This window comes from Rhinopithecus bieti, unplaced genomic scaffold, assembly GCF_001698545.2.
Source record: "Rhinopithecus bieti isolate Rb0 unplaced genomic scaffold, ASM169854v2 scaffold_32008, whole genome shotgun sequence".
Lineage (NCBI taxonomy): Eukaryota > Metazoa > Chordata > Mammalia > Primates > Cercopithecidae > Rhinopithecus > Rhinopithecus bieti.
The window spans coordinates 3,639,927-3,651,820 of record NW_016814433.1 but is presented as its reverse complement, the minus strand read 5'-3'; the positions used below and the strand labels follow the sequence as shown (position 1 = coordinate 3,651,820).

General features: G+C 53.8%; 1 protein-coding gene and 5 non-coding genes across 6 annotated transcripts; 2 read left to right on the top strand and 4 right to left on the bottom strand.

Moving 5' to 3' along the window:
• Positions 1-5,151: 5,151 nt before the first annotated feature.
• Positions 5,152-5,222, bottom strand: TRNAG-GCC (transfer RNA glycine (anticodon GCC)). Its single transcript has one exon. It is a non-coding gene; the product is annotated as a tRNA-Gly (tRNA).
• Positions 5,223-5,429: 207 nt separating this feature from the next.
• Positions 5,430-9,312, top strand: HES7 (hes family bHLH transcription factor 7). Its single transcript, XM_017850375.1, has 6 exons — positions 5,430-5,456; positions 5,619-5,658; positions 5,808-5,874; positions 7,831-7,926; positions 8,525-8,612; positions 8,933-9,312. The coding sequence occupies exons 4-6, from the start codon at positions 7,831-7,833 to the stop codon at positions 9,310-9,312; spliced, it is 564 nt and encodes a 187-aa protein (XP_017705864.1). The 5' UTR covers positions 5,430-5,456; positions 5,619-5,658; positions 5,808-5,874.
• Positions 9,313-9,932: 620 nt separating this feature from the next.
• TRNAR-UCU (transfer RNA arginine (anticodon UCU)) lies at positions 9,933-10,021 on the bottom strand. Its single transcript is given in 2 exon segments — positions 9,933-9,968; positions 9,985-10,021. It is a non-coding gene; the product is annotated as a tRNA-Arg (tRNA).
• A 518-nt stretch (positions 10,022-10,539) lies between these two features.
• Positions 10,540-10,621, top strand: TRNAL-UAG (transfer RNA leucine (anticodon UAG)). The gene has a single exon. It is a non-coding gene; the product is annotated as a tRNA-Leu (tRNA).
• A 474-nt stretch (positions 10,622-11,095) lies between these two features.
• Positions 11,096-11,167, bottom strand: TRNAQ-CUG (transfer RNA glutamine (anticodon CUG)). The gene has a single exon. It is a non-coding gene; the product is annotated as a tRNA-Gln (tRNA).
• A 518-nt stretch (positions 11,168-11,685) lies between these two features.
• Positions 11,686-11,758, bottom strand: TRNAK-UUU (transfer RNA lysine (anticodon UUU)). The gene has a single exon. It is a non-coding gene; the product is annotated as a tRNA-Lys (tRNA).
• Between the last annotated feature and the right edge of the window lie 136 nt (positions 11,759-11,894).

Sequence of the window (11,894 nt, the reverse complement as noted above, 5' to 3'; positions counted from 1 at the left end):
CCCCCCGCAAAAAAACAAAAGTGCAAATCAAACTGCTAGGCTTCTTCCCCAAACCTTCTTCACCCGTGGCGCTTTCATCTCAGTAAATGGAAATTCCATTCTTTCAGTTGTTTAGACTAAAAACCTTAGCATTATCCCTGATTGTTCTCTTTCTCTCCCACTGTACATCGAATGAGCAATTTCTATTTAAAATATGTTAGGGCCAGGTGTGATGACTCACGCCTGTAATCCCAGCATTTTGGATGACCAAGGCAGGAGGATCCCTTGAGTCCAGGAGTTCAGGACTAGCCTGAGCAACATAACAAGACCCCAGTCTGGGGGGGGGGGGGGAATTAGCTGAGCATGCTTGTTGTCCTAGCTACTTGGGAGGCTGAGGAGGGAGGATCACTTGAGCCCAGGAGGCTGAGGTTGCAGTGAGCAGTGATTACACCACTGAACTCTAGCCTGGGTGATAGAATGAGAGTCTGTCTCAAACAAAAAAGAAAAAAAGTCTAACATTTGACTATTTGCCATGACCTTCACCATTACACCATGGTCCAGGCCACCCTCATCTCTCACCTAGATTATTGCAATACTCCTCTAAATTATTTCCTGGATAGTTCCATGAGAGTCTACTTTTTTTTGAGGCAGGGTCTTGCTCTGCCTCCCAGACTGGAGTGCAGTGGCATGATCTGGGCTCACTGCAGCCTCCTGAGTTCAAGCGATTCTCGTGCCTCAGCCTCCCAAGTAGCTGGGACTATAGACATGCACCACCATGCCCAGCTAAATTTTGTATTTTTAGTAGAGATGGGGGTTTCACCATGTTGCCCACGCTGGTCTCGAACTCCTGACCTCAAGTGATGTGCCCCCCCCCCACACCCCCCAGCCTCCCAAAGTGCTGTGATTATAGGTGTGAGCCCCCCCCTCCTGTCTTTTTTTTTTTTTTTTTTTTTTTTTTTTTGAGAGACAGAGTCTTGCTCTGTGGCCCAGGCTGGAGTGCGGTGGCCGCCATCTTGGCTCACTGCAACTTCCGCCTCCTGGGTTCAAGCAATTCTCCTGCCTTAGCCTCCCAAGTAGCTGGGACTACAGGCATGCACCACCACACCTGGCTAATTTTTGTGTTTTTAGTAGAGACGGGGTTTCACCATGTTGGCCAGGATGGTCTCAATCTCTTGGCCTCGTGATCCTCCCACCTCGGTCTCCCAAAGTGCTGGGATTACAGGCGTGAGCCACCGTGCTCGGCCGGAATCAGGCTCTTCTCTAAGGAGTCCTGGTTCATTTTAGCAAAGAATGGCATTTAGTAACCAAGATCTGGGCATTTAGTGTGGGATATCATTGTTTCTAGGCTCACTCAGTGGACAGAGTTAGGAAATATGTACGTGTATGCGTTGGGTATGTGTATATATATTTATTTCTATATCTGTACACATAAAAACCATGAATTCGTATTGATACCTCCATTAGAAGACTTCAAAGAGAAATCATATACACATATATGTATGATTATAATGGGGATTGCCAGACGCAATGGCTCACGCCTGTAATCCCTGCACTTTGGGAGGCCGAGGTGGTCAGATCACCTGAGGTCCAGAGTTCCATACCAGCCCGGCCAACATGGTGAAACTCTGTCTCTACTAAAAACACAAAAATTAGCCGGGAGTGGTGGCTAACGCCTGTAATCCCAGCTACTCAAGAGGCTGAGGCAGGAGAATCGCTTGAACCCGGGAGGTAGAGGTTGTAGTGAGCCGAGATCCCAGCATTGCACTCCATCCTGGGCAACAAGAGTGAGATTATAAAGGGGCTAAAAAAGTTCCTTATCGCCAGGCGTGGTGGCTCACGCCTGTAATTCCAGCACTTTGGGAGGCCGAGGCTGGTGGATCACGAGATCAGGAGATTGAGACCAGTCTGACCAACATGGTGAAACCCCATCTCTACTAAAAATACAAAAATTAGCCGGTTGTGGTGGCACGGGCCTGTAATCCCAGCTACTCAGGAGCCTGAGGCAAGATAATCGCTTGAACCCGGGAGGCAGAGGGAGCAGTGAGCCGGGACCGCCCCACTGCACTCCAGCCTGGACAATGGAGTGACACCCCGACTCAAAAAGAAAAAAAAAAAAAAAAAAAGAAAAATTCGTATCACCTAAAGATCGCATAGTTATCATAACATTGTAGTGCCATGCGTTACCTTTGAGGTACACAAATACTTACCCTTGTGTACAGTTGCCTGTAGTATTCAGTACAGTACCATGCTGTAGCTGTACAGGTAGCTTAGGAGCACAATAAGCTGTACAGTGTAGCCTAGGTGTGTAGAAGGCTCTACCATGTAGGTTTGCATCACTACACTCTGTGATATTTGAATAATGAAATTGCTTAGCAACGCATTTCTTTGAATATATCCACACGTTAAGCAATGCATGACTGTACCTAAGACAAAGATCTAGGAGTTAACCCCTTCATGTTTTCTCTCCTCACCACCACCTCAAGGCATTGCCTAGAAGACTGCTCCAGCCCCCAAATGAGCCCTCTGCCTTCATTCTCCAAATAGCAACAAAAGCGATCTTTTAATTTTATCTATCTATCTATCTATCTATCTATCTATCTATCTATCTATCTATCTCTATCTAGAGTCTCGCCCAGGCTGGAGAGCAGTGGTGCAATCTTGGCTCACTGCAACCTCCCCTCTCAGATGCGCACCATCACCCCTGGCTAATTTTTTTTTCTTTTTTCTTTATTATTATTTTTTTCATCAAGACAGAGTCTGGGTTTGTCGCTCAGGCTGGAGTGCAGTGGTGCGATTACGGCTCACTGCAACCTCCGCCTCCGGGGTTCAAGCGATTCTCCTGCCTCAGCCTCCGGAGTAGCTGGGATTACAGGCACACATCATCACTCCCGGCTAATTTTTGTATTTTTAGTAGAGACGGAGTTTTGCCATGTTGGCCAGGCTGGTCTCGAACTCCTGGGCTCAAGCGATCCTCCCACCTCAGCCTCCCAAAGTGCTGGGATTACAGGCGTGAGCCACAGCGTCCGGTCCAAAGTGATCTTTTTATTATTATTATTATTTTGAGATGGAGTCTCGCTCTGTTACCCAGGCTGGAGTGCAGTGGCGCGATCTCGGCTTATTGCAAACTCCGCCTCCCAGGTTCAAGCGATTCTCCTGCCTCAGTCTCCCCAGTAGCTGGGATTACAGGCGTGTGCCACCACGCCCGGCTAATTTTTGTATTTTTAGTGGACACAGGGTTTCGCCATGATGGCAGCCTGGTCTCGAACTCCTGAAATCAGGTGATCCACCTGCCTCGGCGTACCAAAGTGCGCGGATTACAGGCATCAGCCACCGCGCCCGGTCCCAAAGTGATCTTTTAAAACATAAGTCAGAGAATATAACTTTCCTAATGAAAATCCTCCACTAGCTTCCAATTGCCCTTTGACTAAAATCCAAACCCCTTCAACACTCTCCAAGATCCTGTGGGATGGACTACGCCTGACACTCCAGTCTGATCTCTGCCACTCTGCAAATTCTCCATCCCGGGTTCGCTGGACCTCTTTCTCCAGCTCCCACCAGCAAATAGCTCTCCTGCCTCAGAGCCTGTACTTGCAGTTCATTTTGCCTGGACTCAAGGCTGCTGACTACGCTGGCATCAAATGTCACCTCTTCATAGAGGCTGTCTCTGACCACCCAGAGTTAAGTAGTCCTTCACTTTCAAGTCATCGCCATGACCCTTTTGTTTTGTTTTTGTTTGTTTTGTTGTTGTTGTTTTCTTCCCACAGCCTCATAACCATCTGAAGCTATCTTATGTTATTTTTTGCTTTCGCAGTTATTGTCTGTCTTTCCCACTGTAACGTAAGCTTCAGGAAGGCCCAGACCCAATGTACTCCTTCCAGTACTCGGCACACGGGAGGCAACCCCTAAATATGGGCTGACCCAATAAATCCAGCAGCTGCGCACACAGGCATATAGATAGATGCACATATTTTTGTTGTTGTTGTTGTTTTTAAACAACAGTCTCCTTCTGGAGGCCACGGTTACTACTTAGAGCTAAGAAGAGAGCACTGGCAGTCACAGATACAATCCGAGGACGAGACACAGACCCAGACCCTGGCGCAAATAAAACAGGGTGAAGGAAACCGGAGAGACAACTCCAGGGTGAGTTCCAGAGAGAGAGACCCAGATAGACTAAGACCGAGACAAAGATTCATTCAGCGAACCTAAGCCCCGAGCCCACAGACCTCGGCAGCTACCGCGGACAGAGCCAGGAGGAGGAGGAGAGCGGAGGGAGGCGTAGCGCGCCGGAAGGGAGCGGACCGTGGGGAGCCCCGCCGCCCCGCCCGCGCCGCCCCGCCCCGCCCCGCTCACAAGTGGTCGCCGCAGGTGGCGGTGCGCCTGCCCGCCCGCCCTCGGGCCCGACGCGTGCGGGATCAAAGCGGCCGGGAAGGGGCGGGGAGGGGAGGTGGCAGGAACCCGGAGGTGTTAGCGAGCTTCCCAGGGGATGGCAGGAGCGTGGGAGCGCAGAGTCCCGGGAGGCGACAGAGACTCGGAGAGACGACGAGATACCAGAGACCCGAGAGAGCCAGAGGCGGAGATGCAGACGCCAAGAGACCGGAGAGACGCGGAATCAGAGATGCGGAGGAACGAGACCACCGACACCCAGAGAGACCCAGGGTAGAAGTCGCTGAAGATCTGGAAAGAACGTGAGAGACACAGAGATGGAGAAGCTAAGGGGCACTCAGAGACTCAGAAAGGAGGTTAGACAAAAAAGGCACAGACCCATAGACTTAAGACAAGGAAGCGTGCTTCAGAGAGAACGGAAAATAACAGAGGAAGAGAGGTGGAAAGAACAAGGGATTTAGAGTGGGGGGCGGGAAGACCTGGCCCCTCCTCCGTGGGGGGACGAGAGGACCCCTGGGGCAGGGATCCGAGCACTGTGTCCTTTCTCAGGGTCACGCCTGTGGAGGTGCGGGCCGGGGGCGGAGGGAGGGGTGTGGAGGATGCAGGACCCCCAGGCTGGGAGGAGGGGAGAGTGAGGGCGTGCGGAATCAGGGTGTAGGCCTGGAGCTGCAAAATCTGCTATAGTCAAAAGGCTAAGATTTATATTTGGCAGAAATATTTAAGTGAAGATGCTTTTTAGATGCTACCAAATGTATTATCCTCTCTTTGGGGAGGAGAAAACAATTCTTTTGCATTGGCCGGGAATCGAACCCGGGCCTCCCGCGTGGCAGGCGAGAATTCTACCACTGAACCACCAATGCGCGGCTACCGATGTGTGCCAGGAGCCTATCTGAGGTCCTAAGAGGTTGAGGAGGACCCGGACAGGCAACTGTGTAGGTCAGGGAACTGGTCCTGAATAGTTGACGTGGGTGGAGCGCCAGGTCATCCTTCCTCTCGTCCGGATCCGGCCACCGGGCCATAAAGCCGCCCCATATGGCCAGGGGCGGCCCCACACCCGGGTGCGAACAGCCTGGGGCCCCCAGCCTCGCGTGCAGGTGAGAAAAATTCAGCCCGAGCCCAGGTTCCCAAGGAGGGGGGCAGCGGGGCTGTTGGGGCCACACATTTGCGTTCCCATTTGGCTGAGGGACGGAGAGGGGAATGTGCTGGGGCCCTGATCCCAAATGGGAGCTCCCTCCTCAAGGTCTGTGCCTCTCTAGGCTCTGGCTACAGCAAGAAAGGCTCCGTGACAAAACCAAGGTGCGGAGGGCCGTTGGGAGGGCTTGGAGAAATCCCCACTGGTCTCTGACTTCACAGCTATCTTCCGTCTCGGTCTGCAACCCTGTCTTTTCGTGTCTTTATCCCTGGCAACCTGGCTGTCCCGTTCAGTTTCTGATTTATCTTCTCAGGCACTTTGTCCTGAAGCCCCCAAGTGGTCAGGCATCGTTCTGCGGAGGGTCATGTCCTTGGTTTGAGGTGGGTGTTGATCCCTTTTCTGTATCCCTTGCTTTCCCCGTAGTAAAACTGCCTGCTCCCTGCTACCCTACAGTCACCAGGGGCCTCCAGAAGCAAGCAATGCAGGCACACTTGCGTGAGGTGTCCCATCAGTCACACTCCTGAATCTCCTATGACTAGTTTTGAATCAAATACTTGTGCTGTAAGTGAAAAGACCTCTCCACTCCTATGTTTCAAAGACTTGCTCCCTCTGCCTTGAGGTTCCTCCTCAGTCCAGCCATCCTCAAGGAGACCTTTTCCCGAAGCACCTATTTCACTGGGCTTCTGTAACAGCTACTTGGTGTCACGTGGTCTTTTCCATTAGCTACTGCAGGGATAAGCTGGGTCTCTCCTGAGTATCTCACTATGACTCGCCCGAGCCTAGACCAGTGGCCTGTCCGCACAGTGGGCGCGCAGATGTTCGGGGACTTGAATGTAACTGGCTTAGAACAGAGCGCCTCTCCAACCTCCTAGCAGAGCTTCGGTTGAGTCGGACGGATTCACCCAGCACACTCGGGTTGCTCCCTGTCTCGACTAGGAAGCGAACTTCGGGGATGATGTATAAAATTCAGCCTGGGGGCTGAGAGGTGCTAACTTCTATTTCAGGGTTAGTGAGGGTACAGTAAGTCTCCGAGAAAGCTGCAATTCTGGAGGAACTCTGAATTTCATCCACAAGCGAGCTCTGCCCCTAATAACCTCCTCCCTTCAGCTGGGTTCCGCCTCCTTATACAGCCTTATGGTCCGTAAACCAGCCAGTGCCCCCATTCACCCCTCACTTCCCACACTCCCAGGCCAGTTTCTCTACTTCCCCTCCCCCCTTCACTCCTCCTCTTTCCGGGAGCCTCGTGCCGGGTCCTAGAGGGGCAGAATCCGGGTGCCGAAGGGGGCGGGGGCGGGTCCTATCCCTCCTACCCTGGGGCCGAGGAATATAAGGCTCCAGGCGAGCAGGGACCCGGTCCACACCAGGGTCCGGAGGAGCAATGGTCACCCGGGATCGAGCTGAGAATAGGGACGGCCCCAAGGTGAGAGGCGGGAGGGGAGGGAGCAGAGGTCCCTGGTTTGGCCAGGGGACTGGGCCCCTGACGCCGTCGGTCTGGAGAGAGACTGGGGACGCAGGGGTGGAAGGGGAGCCGTGCTCCAGGACTCCAGGAGCCAGGAGCTGGAGAGGAAGCTGCAAAATATGAAGAAGGGGACAGGGGTCAGCGCCAGACCTGAGTGGGCGGCGGAAACATAGGACTAGGGGCCTCGGTAATGGGGGTCGGCACCTTGTGGCCTGGGGAGGGGGCCGGTGTTGGAGTAAAATAAGAAAGTAGAGGGCAAAGCCAAGGGAGGAGGGTGGGAACGAAAAGAGAAGAGGATAGTCACTTGCTCTACGCTGGCTGTGAGGCGGGCGGGGCTGGCCCAAGGCGGTCTTGTAGAGAAGGCCCCGGGGCGTTGGTTCCAGAGGCCTCACACTGGTGGAAGATTTTAGGAGAACCAGTGGAGAAGGTGACGCCTGGAGGGTTTTGAGGGAGAAGAGGCGGCGCGGTCGCGCTAGGTATCTCCCTTTCTATACTCAGGGCCGCCAGCTCTGAGCCCGGCACCGTGCGGCGCACGTGCCTGCGCGCAGAGGGTTCCCCAAGTTCTCCACTGAGACAGAGAGAAACTGCACGAGACGGAGACGTAGAGAGAAAAGAGGAGGAGAGACACAGAGAGGGGAGGAGGGAGGACGAGACTGAGAGAGGAGAATGCGAAGATCCGGGGAGGCGAGCTACAGAAACTGATCTAGGGGCATTGGGAGGGGGAGCGGAGAGGGATCGAATGGGGCCGACCCTAGGCAATCTGGGGTCTTGGGGCCGGGGTGGAAGCCGGGCTCTCCCAGCGGCGGGATCCGACGCCGGCGCGGCCGCGCTGAGTCTCGGTCCGGTCGGCCCGCTCTCCTTTTCCCGCTGGTCGCAGATGCTGAAGCCGCTTGTGGAGAAGCGGCGCCGGGACCGCATCAACCGCAGCCTGGAAGAGCTGAGGCTGCTTCTGCTGGAGCGGACCCGGGACCAGGTCAGTCCCTCCGCTAGCCCCGGGTGCCCAAGCTTCCCGTTTCCGCGTCCCAGGGCTTCCCACTGGGGTGGGGACACATGCTTGGTTGGCAACCCTGGCTCCAAGGCATCCTCACTCGAGTCCCGCCTTTGGAATTCCATCCCAGACCCCCACTCGCTCTCAGAACGCGATCTTCTTCGCCACCCCTCGGGTCTGTAAGTTTCACGCCTGGTTCTGTAAATTTCGCTCCCGGGTTCGGTCCATTTCACCCTTTGGGTCTCTTAACTGTCCGCTTCCCCCTCCCCCATAGCCAGCTTCTGATCAGCCAGCTTCTGTTCTGTCGGGTGGTTAATTTCATTCCCTGGGTTGCGGTTTCAAATCTCCTCCTCAAGCGTTGGGCATTGGTTCCATCCCCTCGGATTGGACAGTTTCGTCTCAGGGTGGGCCAGACCTCCCTTGGTCATCTCCACTCCGCATTTGGTCGCGCGTTCTGTGGGCAGTGCGCAAATGCGATCGGGGGTACCCCCAGCTCCCGCATCCGCCCCTCCCTTCTTCCCCTGCCACTTTCCCCTTTCTCCCCACCCCTTTCTGTCTCTGCGCCCTCCCCTCCCGTCTGTAGAACCTCCGGAACCCGAAGCTGGAGAAAGCGGAGATACTGGAGTTCGCCGTGGGCTACTTGAGGGAGCGAAGCCGGGTGGAGCCCCCGGGTACAGCGCGGGGGTGGGGCAGCGGAGGGAGGGAGAGGGGACGCCAGGAGGCTCCGGCCGGGGCAGAGCGGGCGGGCCCTGCGGTGGTTGGTGGGCTTGGGGAGTGGCCGGTTCTGCTCCGAGGCGAGGTTAATAACACCCGCGCGTGTCTGTCTCTGTGTCTCCCTCATTTTCTCCCTCTCTCCGTCCATCTGGCTTCCTGTCTCTGTGCGCCTGTCCGGCCTTGGTATCTCTGCGCCCCACCCCTTCCCTCACCCCTGCTGGGCCCCTGCCCTGCCCACCTGTGCTCCCGCCGGCCGCACCCGCCGCCGCGGCTCCAGGGGTTCCCCGGTCCCCAGTCCAGGACGCCGAGGCGCTCGCCAGCTGCTACTTGTCCGGTTTCCGCGAGTGCCTGCTTCGCTTGGCGGCCTTCGCGCACGACGCCAGCCCGGCCGCCCGCGCCCAGCTCTTCTCCGCGCTGCACGGCTACCTGCGCCCCAAACCGCCCCGGCCCAAGCCGGTAGAGCCGAGGCCTCCAGCGCCGCGCCCATCCCTGGACCCCGCCGCACCGGCCCTTGGCCCCGCGCTGCACCAGCGCCCCCCAGTGCACCAGGGCCCCCCTAGCCCGCGCTGCGCATGGTCCCCATCCCTCTGCTCCCCGCGCGGGGTCTGGCGCGCCGGCGCCCGCTCACCGGACTGCTGGCCGGCCGCCACGGCGTGACCGCCGACTCACAGACAAGAGGGGCGCCCAAGGCCCGCCGCCCCGCCACCGCCGCTTTTCCTGGAGAACCTTGGCCTGAGCCTTGGGGGGTGGGTGGGGGCGGGGCTAGAGGGGTGGGGTAGAGACTCCAGCCCGAGGGCAGCAGAGGGACCCGGGCGTCCGGGCGAGCAGGTGTTGGGGAGGGCGGCGGGGCGCGCTTGCTCAGCGCGCGGGTGAGATGTGGTCTATATTAGAGTATCTATATAAATATATATTTCCCTGGTTCCTGTCCCTTTTCCCTGCCCCAACTTCTTCCTTGCGTCTAGGATTGTACTCTCTCTGCCCCCGAGCCCAGTCCCAGTCCCTTCCCGAGTCCCTAGTGCATGGAATAAAGTGGTTATTAAATCCCCGTGTGTCCCCGAGCCAGGGGCCTGCCTTTATCTCGACGTCCACGCCCACTTTCCCTTCCCTTCTGTCTCCCACCCTCAGTCCTGCTCTCCATGGCCCAAGCCCCGGGGCAGACAGGTAAGTAAAGAAGAGAGCAGAGCGGGAACTGAGATCGAAATAGAAACCAGGTGGAAAAAGAGAGAGATAGGGTAGGGGGAGAAAAAAACGGATGAAAGGAAAATTTGAAATAAAATCGACTCTGGTGGGATTCGAACCCACAACCTTTGAATTGCTCTAATTCGTCACTAGAAGTCCAATGCGCTATCCATTGCGCCACAGAGCCACCTGGCGGGCGGCGGCATCATCTAGCTTACCGGTACTAGAGTGGGAAAGGGGCAGGGTTGGGGGAGTGGGGGGGCGGACATGCCAGGAACGCGCGGTTTGGATCGCAGAGGCCAAGCCAGGTAGAGGGAGCGGGCGCAAAGCATGTTAGCCAGGTGAGAGCGAGGGTGAACATAGGTCGAAAAAACAGGGAGGGAGAACAACGGAAAATGGGTGAGCGAGCGAGTGCAGAGCTCCTTCTGCCCGCTTGGGGGCTGTTTCCGGCTCAGGCGCTCCCCACTCCCAGATGTAGTCCCACCCAAATAAACTAGTTTTGTTGTAAATTTCTGTGTGTTTCTGTCTCTTCTCGTTTATCTGTTCTGCCATCTGCTGCTATGCGGTCCAGAGTCTCGATAATTCCCCATTTCCAGTCTGAAAGATGTGGAAAAGGAGATGGATCAGTTTGGCACTCTTTAGTTTTGCCCTATTCCTTGCTTCTAGTCTCTTAGGAGGACAACGGGGAGACTGAGTTTCCAGCCAGGTAGCGTGGCCGAGCGGTCTAAGGCGCTGGATTTAGGCTCCAGTCTCTTCGGAGGCGTGGGTTCGAATCCCACCGCTGCCAGACCGGAGTTTTTCTGGTGGATCAAGCACTTGATATAATTCCGTTAGGTTCTACCTATTTACATGTAGAAAGTAATTTTATTAATTCCCCTGTTAATAGTTTCACCATTATCTTCCGTGTTTGGTCTTCCAGACAGATCATACTCCTGCATTCATCCCTCAAGCTAAGACCTGATAGTAGCTGCTGAAGCAACATTTCCTTTCTTCATAACATCTCTATTTTAACATATTTTCAAATGTTAGCTCAGCTTCCAAGATATTTAATTTATTGTATGTTCTCCTAACACTGTGTTATAGGACCCAATCACCTGCTAGGAAAAGCACAAATAATTGACCTGCTAGGAAAAGCACAAATAATTGGTAGTGTCTTAGTTTCCTTTTTTTTTTTTTTGGTCGGATTCTCTTGGGTCATAGGAGTATCCCCTGTGGGAAAAACAATAGTATGCAACATGCTGGTATCAAAGAAAAAAAGTTCAGGTTCCACCGAGATTTGAACTCGGATCGCTGGATTCAGAGTCCAGAGTGCTAACCATTACACCATGGAACCACGCTCTTGCTGTCCTTCAATATTATGTACATTACTGGACATTCTATTTTGCGTGTCTTCCATACCCGTCACTGAAATAAAACGAAAATAAAACAGAATCTACTGTTGGATATGGTAGACACCGTTATCGAGCACTTGAAATATATGAATTCAGATGCATTGCCAGCTTCTAAATATCTTCTTTTGAAGGCTTTGTACAAAAAGACTTAAGATTTCATTAATAATTTTAAAATGTTGATTATGTGTTAAAATAAGATTTTGGTATATTAGGGTAAGTAAAATAGATCCGTCAAATTAATTTCGCTTGCTTCTTTTTATTCTTTGTAATGTGGCTACCAGAAAATTTAAATTCGATAATACAGCTCGCATATGTCGTTTTTAAAGTATGTTTATTACCCTCCACCGTCATTTGCTGTATTTTGTGGAAACCAAGTTCCTGTTCCACTTAGTTTTAAAAGCTAGTAACTATTCTTGTTACTATTTTAAGCGAAGAGCGGTACCTAAAAGGTGAAATAATCCGCCCGAACAGGGACTTGAACCCTGGACCCTCAGATTAAAAGTCTGATGCTCTACCGACTGAGCTATCCGGGCTCTTAACTCAGTGTTTACTCTTTCTCTATAAGAGAGTTCTTCATATGAAAATCCAGGTTTGTAGAACCACAAAAGGATTGTGTGTATCTGTGCAGAATATTTTGGCACAGATTCAGAGGCGGCGGGTGAAGCCCAC